We start from the raw sequence: 17,367 nt of genomic DNA, 5'->3' as shown, positions 1-17,367 counted from the left end.
AAATAAAAACACTAAAGGGGGCTTTACACGCTACGATATCGTTAATGTTTTATCGTCGGGGTGACGTTGTTAGTGACGCACATCCGGCGTCATTAACGATATCGCAGCATGTGACACTTACCAGCGACCTTAAGCGACCTCAAAAATGGTGAAAATCGTTCACCATAGAGAGGTCGTCCCAAACTCAAAAATCGGTAAGGGTTGTTTATCCATGTTGTTCATCGCTCATGCGGCAGCACACATCGCTATGTGTGACACCGCAGGAGCGAGGAACGTCTCCTTACCTGTCACCGGCCGCAATGCGGAAGGAAGAAGGTGGGAGGGATGTTAAGTCCCACTCATCTCCGCACCTCCGCTTTGATTGGCCGGCCGCTTAGTGACGTCGCGGTGACGTCGCGGTGACGCCGAACGTCCCTCCCCCTTGAGGGAGGGATTGTTCGGCAGTCACAGCGACGACGACGACCAGGTAAGTGCGTGTGACGCTGCCGTAGCGATAATGTTCGCAGCGGCAGCGATCACACGATATCACATGGGCGACGGGGGCAGGTACTTACACGCTCGATATCGCTAGAAATTGCTAGCAATATCGTAGCATGTAAAGCCACCTTTAGTGTGGATATATTCTAAATCACCTGTTTCCATGATTTAAAGAGGACCAATCAGCAGGATTTTGCTTTGAGGTAAGGCAGTGCCATACAGGGACTAAGATGCTGAATCCAGGCATACATGTTATAGAAATATCCGATGCTTGTTTGATTAAATATCTTTACTCGAAGTTGCAGAAAAGCTCTGCACTTTGATTGACTGGGGCAACATCGGTGGATCTTTGTGGGTCGGGTCCTCGCGTTTATTCCTCTTCATCCGGCGTCCTCTGGCTTGCCCCCTTTTCTGTATTTGAATATTGCGCCGCACCACTATTGCTGTTGTTGGTGGCGAGTGCGCATTGCCACAGTACTCAGGTCACCGGAGTCTGTGTATGCACACACCGCGATCTCTGGTGCCAGTTTATTGAACACACTGTGGTGAAGACTATGAGAAACAATGGCGCACGAAGATTTTTTTTTTTTTTTTGCATCTGCGCACTTACCGATGCTTCTCAAAGTATTCTTGTTGTAATAATATAAAATTAGACTCATACATAGCACCCATATACAGTGGCCTGTTGCACCACGCTTGGTGGGAAAGCCATGGCTTTTTCTTTTTGCACTGTCGGTGAATAAACACAAGAAGGCAGGCATATGCCCCCCCAAAAGGGATCATTTTTCATTCATTTTTTTACATTTTAAGAACCCTTAAAAGTTTGATACTGCATTATGTTGTAAACATTCTGTTGATTACCTTCGGAAACTATCTATTTGCCCTAAGCCGATAGGTGAGGTCACTTGGACATTACTAAGGCTGCATTTCTGCTAAGCTACTCTACAGTGGTTCAATACAATTTTAGGAGACCTCAGAGCATTGTACACACCTTTTCTATGCAATTAAAGGCTTTGCAATATTCTGATTCATAGCAAATTTATTTGTTGCAAATATACATTTTTAGGGAAAATTTTGGTAAAGGTGGCTAATTTGAATTCAGATTGTTCTGCTCATTCTCTAGCTAGAACTTTTTGCTTTAACAATGATTGTTTCCACTTTCCATTATAATTATTTGCTGATCAATTGGAAAAAATAATCAGAACTGGATATTTCTGTCTCCATCCAGGGAGGAGGATGTGTTGCTGTCAATGCTGAGGCTGGTTGAATGTGAGAGAGTTACCGCAGATGCAGAAGGAGCAATGGGACTTGCAGCTATAATATCTGGTGCACTCCCGTACCTGAAAGGGAAAAGGTAATATACCATAGTTCATGACATAGGCAGTTCTTACACCTATATTCACAGTACAAAATTGTAGTCAGAATTGGAAAGAGTCACAGAATTGATGTAGAGATTTTCCATACATCTGAAGGATACAAGTATATGCAGCAATCCATGCACATTTTAAAGAAATGACACTACTCATAGAACTGATTTAGGGTACGGTTCCACTTGTGTACAAATAATCACTCCAATTCTCATCCAGAAAAGTGGGATGAGTGTCATGCGTATGGTCTTGCATATGTCATGTGAGTGCGCATATTTTTCTTGCTTCGCATCTGTATGACATGCGACTGTCATGTGAGTGCCGTATGAGTGTGTAGATAATTCTCACCAAGCATCCATGTGACATGCGTCGGCCATCCGTATGACATGCGTATGTTATGATGTGATAGTTTTCTCCCACCCATAGACTTGCATTAGCAAGGTTGGTGCGATCTACACAGCCATAGGCCTCTCTCACATGTCCGTGAAAAACCACCCACGTTTTTCACGGACGTGTCAGAGGTGCGTTTTGCCCTCCGTGAGCCGTGTTTATTGCACACGTGTGTTCTCCGTGTGTTATCCATGATAACCCACGGAGAACTGAACTTTCTGCTCACCTGTCCCTGGCGTCGCTGTCCGTGGTGCTGATCTTCGGTCTCCGATCCTGCCGACTACCCGCTGCTGCTGCTTCTGGCCGCAGTGAAGTGAATATTCAATGAGCATAATGAGCGGCGGTCGGCAGCAAGTGACAGCAGCAGCAGAAACAGGAGGGCAGGAGAGGTGAGTAAAGGGGTTTCTTTTTTCTCACAGACACATGTCTTCTCTCCGGTGCGTGTCACACGGAACACATCTGTGTGGTCCGTTTGCATTATGTGTGACATGTTTGCGTTCCGTGTGACATCCGTGATGCCGGGAAGAAAACGGACATGTTGGCGTGAGAAACCAACGGACACACGTAAGTACGGAACGGACACACGTTCCGTGCGCAAATACTTATGTGTGTCCAAAACCATAGGAATACCTAGGTCTACGTGTGTACATTTCTCTGGTACGTGAGAAAACTGCCAAACACGTACCGGAGGCATGTACGTGTGAAAGAGGCCACACACAGCATGCTGTGATTTTACCCTCAGCACGACGATTAGAGCTGAGGAAAAAATAGCAGAAGGACACTGCCTGATTAACACTGGTGCGAGTGCAATCTGATGTTTACTCTTAGGGTGGCTTTGCACGTTGCAACATCGCACGTGCGATGTCGGTGGGGTCAAATCGAAAGTGATGCACATCCGGCGTCACTTTCGACATCGTAGTGTGTAAATCCTAGATGATACGATTAACGAGCGCAAAAGCATCGTTATCGTATCATCGGTGTAGGCTCCGACTTTTTCAAAATTACGCTGCCGCGACAGATACGATGTTGTTCCGCGTTCCTGCGGCAGCACACATCGCTGTGTATGAAGTCGCAGGAGCGAGGAACATCACCTTACCTGCCGCCGGCGGCTATACAGAAGGAAGAAGGTGCGCGGGATGTTTACATCCTGCTCATCTCCGCCCCTCCGCTTTGATTGTCCGCTTGCCGTGTGACGTCGCTGTGACATTGTACGACCCGCCCCCTTAGGAAGGAGGCGGGACGCCGGCCAGAGCGACGTCGCAGGACAGGTGAGTGCATGTGAAGCTGGCGTAGCGATAATGTTCGCTACGCCAGGTATCACAAGATATCGCTGCTGCGACGGGGGCGGGGACTATCGCGTGCGACATCGCAGCATCGGCTTGCGATGTCGCAACGTGCAAAGCCCGCCTTAGAAATGTTTGCACTGTGCAGAGCCAGAAGACATAAAGAACAATGTTCCATTCTTTAAGAACACCTCTTACCCCATTTTTACATGTGCAGTGTGCCGCATCCATCCTACTATGTAGTCACATGGGAAACTGGGGTTCAAATCCCGGCCCTGCCATCTGGAAAAGAATATATATATAAATAAAATAAAAAAAAAATAAATAAATAAATTGCCATATACCTTGGGAAAAAGCCTCCTAACACTATAATACCTACCTTCTGGTGGCTGTTATAGTGTAGTGGTTAAAGTGCACATCCACCAGTATTCCAGTAGGGGTCCTTAGGCAAGACTCCTAACAATGCCTACCTCAATAAACAAGAGAGTGTCACAAACAAAGAGAGTCATGCCGGCTCGGATGTCGCCCGGATTAACAAGGTCCGCAGAACCAGGACAACCTGATGATAAATGGGCTACTGGAACAAACCATAAATGGACAAGGCAAGAGAACCTGGATCTGTTAAAATGCTACTACAACAGCAGACCAAATGAGAGGGGATACATAAAGTGTATGAGGACACTATGGATGGATACAAGACCTGAATGTCCATTGACTGAGAAACAACTAGTTACCCAACGCTTCAATATCATAAAGAGAAAGCTATTATCACAACTTGAGATAGATCAACTGCACTGCATATCCACACCACAGGAAGACCTGGAAGAACAACATGTGCAACCCATTGAAAATCCTGATCCAATCCTGTAACTAGAGGGTACAACAGCTGATTTGAAACAGAAAATCATAGAGAAACAGAATACCATGAACCCCAGAGACCGATTGCCAAGGCTCAGCAGAGAAATACCACCAGAAAGTATGCTAGAAGATGCCAATAGAGCACTTGCATCAATACCTACCACCACCAAAACACAAAACTAATAAACTGATCTATGCCACAGCCTCAGTAATCCTGGAAATGCTTGGCTATACCAACAAGAACAACAGAAGCACGTGCCCACCATGAAGACTGGAGGCAAAAATCAAGGTGACACGAAGAGAAGTCAGCCAACTAACAGAAGCACAGAAGGGTATAAAGATCAAGAATAAGACCAAGCTGAACAAGTACAAAGGCCTGACTCCATCTGAAGCCCTAGAGACTGCAAAACAAAGGCTTACAGCACTGGCTGCAAGACTAGGGAGATACACTAGAGAAGCTGAGGCCAAGAGGATAAATGCCCTGTTCTCCAAAGAACCATCCAAGGTGTGTTCCCAGCTGTAGAGTAACACCACAGTAGCAGCAAAAAATCCACCGATAGCAGAGACTGAACAATACTGGAGGGACATATGGGAGAAGGAAAAAACACACAACACCGGTGCAAAGTGGCTGCAAGATCTGAGAATGAAACACAATAACCACTCAGAACAAGAACCAGTCACCATCACAGAAGTAGACATCCAAGAGCGTGTCAAGAACATGAAGAGCTGGAAAGCACCTGGCCCAGACATGAGCCACACCTACTGGCTAAAGAAATTGACAGCAGTCCATGAACGGCTGGTAAAACAGATGAACCAACTGCTAGAAGCTGGCCACCACCCAGCTTGGCTAACACAAGGAAGAACAGTGCTGATCATGAAGGACCCTTGTAAAGGAACAATTCCATCCAATTATCGCCCAATAACCTGCCTTACAACGACATGGAAGCTCCTGTCAGGCATCATAGCCACCAAGCTACAGAACCATATGAATCGGTACATGAATCCAGCTCAGAAAGGCATTGGGAACAACACCAGAGGCTCTAAACACCAGCTACTAGTGGATAGAGCAGTCACTCAAGACTCAAGATCCAGACAGACCAATCTCAGCACAGCCTAGATTGACTATAGGAAAGCCTATGACTCAATGCCACACACATGGATCTGTGAATGCTTGGCTCTCTACAATGTCAGCAGGAAATTAAGAACCTTCCTCAGCAACTCAATGGGGCTATGGAGGACAACACTGGAAGTCAACTCAAGGCAACTAGCACAAGTGTCCATCAAATGTGGCATATACCAAGGTGATACACTATCCCCATTGCGGTTCTGCATAGGCTTGAATCCCCTCAGTCAGATAAAAACAGAGTCTGGCTATGGATACAAGTTCAAGAGTGGAAGCATCATCAGCCACCTGCTCTACATGGATGACATCGAGCTGTATGCAAAAAATGAACGAGACATCAGTTCACTGATCCACCTGACCAGGATATACAGCGAAGACATCGGGATGTCCTTCGGACTGAAGAAGTGTGGCCGGCTAGTCATAAAGAGAGGCAAGGTAGTAAAGACTGATGGAGTAGAACTACCAGCAGGGCACATAGCAGATGTACAAACCTGCTACAAGTACCTTGGCATCCCACAGGGATACGGTAACCATGATCAGGAGGCAAGGAAAGCAGCAACATCCAAATACCATCAAAGGGTAAGACAGGTCCTAAAGAGCCAGCTCAATGGGAAGAATAAGATCATCAATACATACGCTCTGCCAGTTATCAGATACCCTGCTGGCATAGTGTGCTGGCCAAAAGAAGAAATGGAAGCTGCAGATGTGAAGATTTGGAAGCTCCTCACAATGCATGGTGGTCTCCACCCCAAGTCAAACACCCAAAGATTGTATACCAACAGAAAGGAAGGTGGTCGATGCTTGATAAGTGTCCAAGACACCATCATGGATGAAACAAGAAGTATCCAGGAATACATCAGAAAAATGGCACCAAAAGATGAGACTCTGAGGGAGAGCTTAAGACAGCAACAACAACAGTCCGGGAAGGAAGAACAAGAACATGAAGTGCCATGGCAAGACAAGCCGCTGCATGGGATGTACCATAGACAGATAATGGAGGTGGCTGACATGAAGAAATCCTACCAATGGCTGGAGAAAGCTGGACTCCAGGACAGCACAGAGGCACTAATCATAGCAGCACAAGAGCATGCGCTAAGTACCAGATCCATAGAAGCAGGGATCTACCACAAAAGACAAGACCCAAGGTGTAGACTATGTAAAGAAACCACGGAAACAATCCAACATATAGTGGCAAGATGCAAAATGCAAACAGGAACAGCGTACACCGAACGCCACAACCAAGTAGCGGGAATTGTATACAGGAATATCTGTAAAGAGCATGGGCTAAGTCCCCCTACGTCCAGGTGGGAGACCCCAGAAAAAGTGGTGGAGAATGAAAGGGCTAAAATTCTGTGGGACTTCAAGATCCAGACGGATAAGCAAGTGGTAGCTAACCAACCAGATATCGTGATAGTAGACAAGGGTCAGAAGACAGCAATGATAATAGATGTGGCAGTGCCTAATGACAGTAACATCAGAAAGAAGGAATATGAGAAGCTGGAGAAATACCAGGGCCTTAAAAGAACAACTGGAGAAGATGTGGAAGGTGAAGGTAACAATGATTCCAGTGGTGATAGGAGCACTTGGAGCAGTGACCCCTAAGTTGGAAAAATGGCTGCAACAGATTCCAGGAGCAACATCTGAGCTCTCTGTCCAGAAAAGCGCAGTGCTGGGAACAACTAAGATCCTGCGCAGAACCCTCAAACTCCCAGGCCTCTGGTAGAGGACCCGAGAATGAGGAAGGACAAATAACCACCTACAGGGGGTGAGAAGGTAGTTTATATATACACACAATATATGTACGCCATTCCTAATATAAATGGTTTTTCAATGAACCCTCAGGAATAAACTAAAAGAGAAAACACTAGTATTATATTTAGTATAATTAGCCAATTAGACATACCATTGGTTCAAAATAATTTAAAAGTAGCTTTCTTTTTAGTTTTCCTCTGAAAATGGAGCACTAGTGGCTGCCGACACTTCATCCAATTCCTAATTTGTAAATTGGAACAGGTATAACGGTTAGTTTTTTTATTTTCAGGGTGGCCGTTGTTGTGTGTAGTGGGAATCTGCCATTGCCTTTACTTCGCCACTGTCTGGACCGAGCTTTGGTTCTAGATTATCGTGTGTGCAAATTTTCAGTTATACTGCCAGACTTTCCCGGAGAAATCACTAAACTCTTGGAAGCCATTGGTCGAGAAGAAGTCAGGTGAGTCAAAAAGTTTAGCAATAACGTTAGAAACAGTTTAGTCACCATTGCAGGATTTTATATCTTTTAAAAATTTTATACCGTTACCAAAGAAGCATTCCTAATAATCATGGCTGGAGAAAACACTAGATTTTTAATGGGGGTATTCAAAGTACTTTGTACCTACATTGGAGATGACGCTTTTCAAAGCTGTCTAATAAGGTTGAAAAGTGTCTGAAAAAACATAATAAATTTGGGGCACAGCATGTATGACAGTTTTTGTTGCAAAATTGGCAGTAATAGTAATAAAATGTATTTATATTACCTGTAACTCAACATGTTTTGAGTGACAGCAGTCATTTTCATCAAATTAAATAAAACCATAGGCTGCAAACAGAGCAAGCAACAGAGAGCAAGACTAATACTAAAGTCCAATGACACAAAGAATTGATCCTGCACTACCAGGGTTTACCTTTCATAATTGGGTGGCCAGAGGAAAGCTGCCCCAGATCTGAAAATCAACCATGCTCAGAGGGGAACACTTCAAAAGAGGCAGATATCCAGCGAGTAATCCAAAAAAGAAGAAAAAGTGGCTCCACTCCAAGATCCATGAAAAGGATTTATTAGTACAAAAAAGTGTGCATAAAAAAGAAGGCTGGGTGTGAGCTCCCCCAGGACTACGGCCTTTTGCGCAAACCATGCACTTCTACGGGTCCAACTGGTCCAATGGACCCGTAGAAGTGAATGATTAGCACGAAACAGCCGTAGTCCTGGGGGAGCTCACACCCAGCTCTGCCAGTGCCTTTTTTATGCACACTTTTTTGTACTGATAAATTCTTTTCATGGACCTGGGAGTGGAGCAACTTTTTCTTCTTTTGTGGATTACTTGCAAAAGTAATTCCATGTGGCAACCATGGAGCCCCTGGACAGCAGCCGAGACCAGGCTGGCTGCATCTCTTATTTTAATGTATGGAGAGAACGTACAATATACAAAAAGCAAACAAATGGGTGAGAGATTACAGCCAAGAATCATGGAAAATCAATGGTGCACCAAGTGCTCTAGTCCTAATTGGTTAGGGTGTTGATTTACCACAAAAATTAGCCTTATTTTAATCTTATTATATTGGGAGCCTCATCTTCAGGGCTCATGCATACAAGTTTAAAAATCGGAAAGTAAGTAAGTAAGTAAGAAAGTGAAACTAAATAAACACACCGCGAAAAATCCTTTATTTGGAATAAAAGACAAAAACACACAGTTTCAACAATTTATTAAAATCCCCACCAGGTCCGACGTAATCCACACGACACTGTGATCTCTGCTACAGAACACAAGTGCTCTGTATGAGCTCCACGTAGCAATCAAGTGAATCACGTGGTCAGCTGAGACTTCAGCAATCCAGACTTCAAGATTACCAAATCTGTCTATCTTTCACATTAGAGGCAATAGCTGACTGGATACAGCGCTCACCTAAGAAGCATAAGGTCGCGAGTTCTAGACCCGGTAAAGAATTTTTTTATTTATATTTAATTTTAAATTATATTTATAATATATTTATAATTATAATTTAATTATGCACTGAGGGGAGGAGCCGGACATCAGCTGTGAGCTCTCTCTCTCTATCTCTCTCCTCTCTCTCTCTCCTCTCTCTCTCTCCTCTCTCTCCTTTCTTTCTCTCTCTCCTTTCTCTCTCTCCTTTCTTTCTCTCTCTTTCTCTCTCTCCTTTCTTTCTTTCCTTTCTCTCTCTCCTTTCTTTCTCTCCTTTCTCTCTCTCTCTTCTTTCGCTCTCTCCTTTCTTTCTCTCTCTCTTTATCTCTCTTTTTCTCTCCTTTCTGTCTCTCTCCTTTCTCTCTCTCTCTCTCTCCTTTCTTTCTCTCTCTCTCTCCTTTCTTTCTCTTTCTCCTTTCTTTCTCTTCTTTTTCTCCTTTCTTTCTCTCCTTTCTCTCTCTCTCCTTTCTCTCTCTCCTTTCTTTCTATCCTTTCTCTCCTTTCTTTCTCTTCTTTCTCTTCTCTTCTTTCTCTTCTCTCTCTTCTTTCTCTTCTTTCTCTCTCTCCTTTCTCTCTCTCTCCTTTCTCTCTCTCTCTCCTTTCTTTCCTTTCTCTCGCTCTCTCCTTTCTCTATCTCCTTTCTTTCTCTCCTTTCTCTCTCTCCTTTCTTTCTCTTCTTTCTCTACTTTCTTCTCTTTCTCTTCTCTCTCTTTCTCTCTCTATTCTTTCTCTCTCTTCTTTCTCTCTTTCTCTCTCTCTCTTCCTTCTCTCTTTCTCTTCTTTCTCCTCTTTCGCTTCTTTCTCTCTCTTCTTTCTATTTCTCTCTCTCTTCTTTCTCTCTCTCTCCTGTCTCTCTTTCTCTTCTTTCTCTCTCTCTCTCCTGTCTCTCTTTCTCTTCTTTCTCTCTCTCCTTTCTCTCTCTCTCTTTCTCAGACCTGGCGATGATCAGCTGATGCGGTCACCTGACAGAATCAACTGACACTATAAGTCGAGCGGTGAGGCCGGCTTTTTACCGCCCGGCCGGCTAAACTATCAGCTGATGCCGTCGGACAGGAGTCTGCACTGAAGTGCGTAGTTTGTTTTGGTTTTTTTGCACTGATGCATCAGCTGATTGTATAAAAGCCGTTTTTTCAATCAGCTGCTGTGTCATGTGATTCAGGCCCTTGAACCTGACACATCATCTGATCACTTTGCCTTCCAGCAAACCGATCAGATGATATTGGATCCGGATTGGACGGCGCGGGACCCTTGACCCAGGATTACTGCGGAGGTTTTTTTTTTTTTATTTCAATAAAGATGGAGTCACTAATTGTGTTGTGTTTTATTTATAATAAAAATATTTTTCTGTGTGTTGTGGTTCTTTTATCGGTACTAGAAATTCATGGTGGCCATGTCTAATATTGGCGTGACACCATGAATTTCGGGCTTAGGTCCAGTTGATAATATACAGCTAGCCCTAACCCCATTATTACCCAGCGAGCCACCCATCACCAGGGCAGCTGGAAGAGTTGGATACAGCGCCAGAAGATGGCGCTTCTATGAAAGCACCATTTTCTGGGGCGGCTGCGGACTGCAATTCGCAGCAGAGGGGCCCAGAAAGCTCAGGCCAACGTGTGCTGTGGATTCCAATCCCCAGCTGCCTAGTTGTACCTGGCTGGACACAAAAATATGGCGAAGCCCACGTCATTTGTTTTTTCATTATTTCATGAAATTCATGAAATAATAAAAAAAAGGCTTCCCTATATTTTTGGTTCCCAGCCGGGTACAAATAGGCAGCTGGGGGTTGGGGGCAGCCCGTAGCTGCCTGATGTACCTGGCTAGCATACAAAAATATGGCGAAGCCCACATAATTTTTTGGGGGGGCAAAAAACTCCTGCATACAGTCCTGGATGGAGTATGCTGAGCCTTGTAGTTCTGCAGCTGCTGTCTGTCTATCTGGAGGAGAGCAGACAGCAGCTGCAGAACGACAAGACTCAGCATGCTCCATTCACTAGTGTATGCAGGAGAGCAGACAGCAGCTGCAGAACTATAAGGCTCAGCATACTCCATCCAGGACTGTATGCAGGAGTTTTTTGCCCACCAAAAAAATGACGTGGGCTTCGCCATGTTTTTGTATGCTAGCCAGGTACAGCAGGCAGCTACGGGCTGCCCCCAACCCCCAGCTGCCTATTTGTACCTGGCTGGGAACGAAAAATATAGGGAAGCCCGTTTTTTTTAATTATTTCACTTATTTCATGAAATAATTAAAAAACAAATGTCGTGGGCTTCGCCATATTTTTGTGCCCAGCCAGGTACAACTAGGCAGCTGGGGATTGGAATCCGCAGCACAGGTTAGCCCGAGGTTTCTGGGCGCCTCTGCTGCGAATTTCAATCCGCAGCCGCCCCAGAAAATGGCGCTTTCATAGAAGCGCCATCACCTGGCGCTGTATCCAACTTTTCCAACAGTCCTGAGCCGGGTGGCTTGCTGGGTTACCAGCTAGTATTAAGCCAGAGATTCTTAATGTCAGGCAAGTTTGACCCGGCCATTAAGAATCTCCAATAAAGGGTTAAAAAAAGACACCACACAGAGAAAAAATACTTTAATAGAAATAAATACACAGACACACTTAGAGACTCCATGTTTATTACTCCCTCTTTTCCCTCCACGATCCTGCTCTTCTGTCTCCTTTCTCCTTCAACACATGCAGCTCTGCTACATCAGCAGCGCTGCATTGGAAGAAGACGCTGCTGCTTCCCGTGCAGTCTTTTCACTCCGTGAGTGATCAGAGGCTGCGTGCTGTTAGCGGTGACGCCACCACTAACAGGCGCGTTGCTATAGCAATGGTGATCTCCGTTATTGACCGGCTGTGGCAGCCGGTGAATAACGGAACAGGGAAGCAGATCGGGAACCCGACCGTGTGCAAGAGTATGTCGCCGGTACACGGAGATACACAAACGATCACCGCGTACTGGAGAGATGCACTGACAGGTCGTAGCATGACGTCAAAGCCATGTGACCAGTCTGTAGCCAATGAGATAGCAGACACGTGACTGGTCACATGCTATTTTGACGTCACGATAGGTCCTATCATCAGTGGTGGTTACCGGGAGGACGCAGCGATCATCGGAAGGAATAGCGGCAGGAGACAGAGTGCAGGACGCATCGCGGGACCGGTAAGCATTATGGCAATGTTTATTAACTGTATGTGTACATTTCTAATGTGTTTTTATGTGTTTGTGATTGCCTCCTATTGTTTTCAATGGGGTTCGACAGGTTCGTCGAACGGCTCACCGAACCGAACTCGAACGCGTCGTCCGTTCGACGAACCGAACTTGAGCGTCTAGAGGCTCGCTCATCTCTAGTCATTAGCATATCGTAGCCTATTTTCTCACATCAGATGCCATACACTCGCCTGACCCTGGCCTTATGTGCACACCGGCTCATAATAAGCAAATTGAAGAGCTACATGTCAAATTATGTTACTTTTTTGTAGAACTATTAAAGCTGAATCCTCAACATTTCTTTAAAACAGCCTGTGGAATGTAAAATTTGGAAAATTCATTAGGAATTTAAAGTTAAGAAAGAAGAAAGATCCGGCTGTGCTCAATGCCTTGTGGTGGGTATAGCTGCCAGTGCAGAACTTCTGCCAGATCGCTCACACACACTCAATAAAATAGTTGGATAATTTCTTCCTCAATTTGTTTGCAGTAAAAGACTTAAAGAGGACAGGTCAACAGAATCATGCAGGCCGGAGCACGAGCAGCATGAATCAGACAGCACAATTGCAGCCACGTTCTACAGTAGGTTTTATTTTGAAACAATGTGGCATTTCAGAGTAAACATACATTGGAAAGCTGGCTGAGAATCTTGTGCCCCATATTCTCTCTATGTGTGTATATAAGGAAAGCCATGTCAGTCAACTGGAGCCGGCCGGGGACCACATTGGATGAGTCAGTTGAGACACAATTTGCTGAATGTGTGTTATAGTCCTTAGTTGTCATATTGCTTATAATTACTTATCCGTGCAAATGACATCTACATTAAGATTGTTCTTAGTATGGTTTGTTGATTTCAGGGTTCTGGATATGCACAAAGAGAACGTCTTCTTGATCAATGACCTATTCACCTTGGAGGTACGTTCTGCTGCTAAGTGTTTGTATTCTATAGGTATATGCTGTATTTAGCAGTAGAACTATAGAACAGTTATAACTAAATGTGTAATAGATCACTTACTTTTCATACTTTATATTGTGACATATTGTACATCACAACAACAATGTGAAACACATTTGCCATTATGTATATAAAGAGAATAGAAGTCATTCATTTTTGCCAAAGTCTCTCCATACCTCATAGCCAGAAAACTTTAAGAAGTAGTCATAAGCACAAGTGTGCAGATAAAAGATTCTTTAATGAACAGGCAGTGATATAATGCAGGGTATGGATATATAAACAGTGTACAAAAGGTTACAAAGACATGGAGGGTGATTGATTCCCCAAATGTGACTACATACAAAATCACATCACACATTTGCCATTATGATGATAAAACAGCTATTCTGTCAAGTGCACATTTTTTTTACAAAAATCTAAAAATAGGTTAAAAAAATAAAGAAGCAATATTCATCTCAATGATTTAACTCTTACAACAATCCTCCACACAAGGTATTGTGTCTCTTACATTGCAAGGCAACGTGACCACTGCAGTCAATCAGCGGCCACTGATCAGCTACAGCTTTCACATTTTGTCTGAACAGAGAGAGATGAAGGCTGCTGCTGATCAGCATTGCTGAATGGCTGCAGGCTTCGTGTGATGTACCCGGGGGTGGGATTCAGCCGATTCTCCTCTATTCGGTGGAATCGGTTGTTAAAATAGCAGTCGGTTCCCCGAACTGGGAAGATCCCAGGGCCGCAATCCGGTTCTCTCGCCGGTGACACGGGCCATGCACAGTCTGCTCTGCGGTGTCTGCGCTCTTCAAACCCCCCACTAAGGATCTCACTTTCAATTGTATTGGCATCCCAGATGCCGATACAATTGAAAGCAATGATGACAGAGGGAGTGGCGCGCGCTCTCTCATCATTCTCCTGCAGCGTCTGTCTGCGCTCTGCCTCTGACAGCTCAGCGGAGCGCGATGACATCATTACTGTGCGCGCCTGTGGGCTGAGCTGTCAGAGCAGCAGAATAGTGGACACACTGAGGAGACCGAAGCAGCGGGGGAACAAGTAGAAGTGAGTAAGTAATCACGGCGGCCAGACAACTATGGGGCTGCATAATGTTGCCACATGGGGCTACATAATGCTGCCACATGGAGGCTGCATAAGGCTGCATGTAAGCAACATAACATGATATGGAGCAATATGTGGCTGCATTATATGGAGTAATATGAGGCTGCATTAAATTGTTTGGAGCAATATGGGTGCATTATGTTTTATGGAGGAATGTGGGGGCTGCATACTTCTATACCCCCCAGAGCTCTATGTCCCTTCCACCTTAGTGCTGTATACCCCCCAGATCTGTATGTCCCCCTCCACGCCAGTGCTGTATACCACTCAGAGCTCTATCCCCCCTCTGGAGCTGTATGCCCTTCCATTGCTGCATGCCCCCCTTCTTAGTAATGTGTATGGCCCCCCCAGTAATGTGTATGTCCCCAGCCTCTCCTGTGATGTATATACAGCAGTATCAGTGTGCTCTGTGTGCGACCAAGTCTGTTAGTGGCAGCCACCAATCAGCGCAGCACAGCCACATGCCCTGAAGGAGCTGAACAGGAGACAAGCAGGGAGGTGAGTGAGGCTGCTGCCAGATTCCCCATGTTAAAAATACTTTTAATGTATCTGTGTGTGTATGTACGATGTGTATATCTATGTATGTCAGTGTATATGACTGTGTACGGATTTGTTTGTTTATATGTGTATTTTTCTGAATTTTTCTTTAAATATGTATATGTACGTATGCATGTATGTGTATGTATCTGTGTATGTGCGTGTCTGCTTGTGCATGGGGCCCACTGAAACTTTTTCGCCCGGGGCCCACAAAAACCTGGAGCCGGCCTTGCTCTTCACTCACTCATCCCTGCAGACAGCGCGGCTGTGATGGCAGTGAGGAGCAGCGCGGGTGGTAACTTGACACTTCTCGGGGTCTGGGAGGAGCTATTGGCTGCAGCAGGGACGTGCTGTGACAGTGACACTCATCAGCGCTAACTTCTTAAGCAGCAGCTTTATAGTGGAAATACATGCAGCTTTCACATGTGGGTCAGGAGAGTCGCCAGCCAGAACATGAAGTATTCCAATATTGCTCCAATTTTTAACAGCCGTCAGACTGCACCCTTATTCATATGTTTGATGAATGGGTGTGGCTTGAAATGGGTGTGGCTTAAAAGGGGTGTGGGTTTTTAAAAACAAAATGGGTGGGGCTTCCCTACACACAAACACAGAACCTGTTGTTAAAAATTTGAATTCCACCCCTGGATGTACCGAAGGGATGCCGATGTTGGGAGACCGACGGGGACATAGTTTCAATTGCAGAAGAGTGTCACTAGTCTGAGGAGGGTGGTATAGGTTTTTTCATGTCTTACACCATTTAGGACTCATAAAGTTAAATCTTTAAATTAGGGAACAACTCGTTCATGTCTATAATGAGTCCTGTTACCAACATTCCATCTATATTGATGTTATCTGTATGTGAGAAGAGACAACGCAGAAGCTGCTGAAAACGGCATCACATCTTTTCTAAAGGGCATCAGTCTCTGACAGAGAGGACTCAAGCAGTTGGCTAAAACCTGCATTATGTATATGTTACAGGCAATGTATGAAAATCCTGTCGTTTTCAGGCAAGGTATGAAATATCTGCGTTGTTCTATACTTTTCCTACATAAAATGTCTAGGTATTATAAAGAATGACAAGAACTGCTCAGGCAAGTCTGATATGCCCAGATTGGAAAAGTTATCCATTACATAAAATGTCTAGGTGCCCAGATTGGAAAAGTTAGCCATTACATAAAATGTCTAGGTATTATAAAGAATGACAAGAACTGCTCAGGGTAATGTTCTTGTATTTGGGTGCAGAATACAAGAACTGCTCAGGCAAAGTCTGATATAATGCCCAGATTGGAAAAGTTAGCCATTACATATCAAATAGTTCTGAATCTCTGAGGTAAAACTGAATAGCACTGATGCCCTTTTTAACAGGATAAATTAACTTACTTTTGGTTTCTACTATCATAACATCGTAACGTTTCAGCAGCCAATAGTCCTGTGGTTCCTTCTTAGTAGTCATTTTAGCCTTTGTCACATCATTCACTAGCTTTTCGTCAGTGGATTCCGCATGAAAAACACAATTTTTAGCAGCATTGGCTCGAAAACACAATTTTAAGCAGCATTGGCTCGCATGTCAGTCAGTTCTTTGTCGAACCGTTGTCGCATGTCAGAATATCGTGATTCTTGCTCGTACATTTCTCTCTCCTCTTCCATCTTACACCTTCACATAACACAGTATGGGACAGCTTCTGGAGCGGCAGTTCACCCAAAACAGTAAATGGAAATCTGCTATTTCGGCACAGCAATTCACCCAAAACAGTAAATGGAAGTCTGCTGCTACGGCACAGCAAGCACACTACTTCATTCCAGAAAGCATACAGGGTGGTCCATCCAAAGTAGTAGGTGGACAGACAGCAGATGTGTGAAACTGGCTCAGTTGCCCTTAGCAAGCAACCAGTGAGATTACACTTTTCATTCCTCACAGACTCTTTGGAAAATGAAAGGTGGAATCTGATTGGTTGCTAATGTGATGCCCTGGACTAGCCAGGTAGTCACAGGTAGACCCCCTGCACAAACACGAGCCCCTAATAAGGTGACAGCAGCCAACCTACAAAACCCTAGTCACCTCCCTCAGGGTTTGATGTTCACACCAGGGGGCGGAGCCAGGCGGTTGACCACGCCCACTGAGGAGTTCACAGGTCCTGAGGCAGGAAAAATAAGAAGTGTAGATGAGTTTTGACAGTGAAGTGGAGTGGAGTTCAAGTGCAGACCTGTGTCCAGGTCTGCCATAGTCTAACACCAGGTGTCTGGGTTGGAGCCCAGTCACCTCTGGCTAGGAGGCAGACGGTGGTTGCCGCCTGCAGGAGCCGGGAAGACGGCTGGTGGAACCGTAAGGGAGCTGGACAGGGTAATGGCCTGCCGGAACCGAACCAGGGAGCCAACTGGAAACCGGAGCACCAGG

At 45.0% G+C, this 17,367-nt stretch overlaps 1 protein-coding gene across 4 annotated transcripts in view; it reads left to right on the top strand.

The window, feature by feature from the left end:
- LOC142311040 (L-threonine ammonia-lyase-like) overlaps nucleotides 1-17,367 on the top strand; it is a 290,375-nt gene that overhangs the window by 215,849 nt on the left and 57,159 nt on the right. For all 4 annotated transcript variants that reach the window (XM_075349048.1, XM_075349046.1, XM_075349047.1 and 1 more), the window contains 3 exons: nucleotides 1,706-1,831; nucleotides 7,540-7,707; nucleotides 13,228-13,285. In XM_075349048.1, the coding sequence (XP_075205163.1) occupies nucleotides 1,706-1,831; nucleotides 7,540-7,707; nucleotides 13,228-13,285 (352 nt within the window). The remainder of the gene's footprint in view (nucleotides 1-1,705; nucleotides 1,832-7,539; nucleotides 7,708-13,227; nucleotides 13,286-17,367) is intronic.

This window comes from Anomaloglossus baeobatrachus, chromosome 5, assembly GCF_048569485.1.
Source record: "Anomaloglossus baeobatrachus isolate aAnoBae1 chromosome 5, aAnoBae1.hap1, whole genome shotgun sequence".
In the NCBI taxonomy this organism is placed as follows: domain Eukaryota; kingdom Metazoa; phylum Chordata; class Amphibia; order Anura; family Aromobatidae; genus Anomaloglossus; species Anomaloglossus baeobatrachus.
Note: the sequence above shows the minus strand (reverse complement) of the source record. Positions and strands in the feature narration are given on the sequence as shown.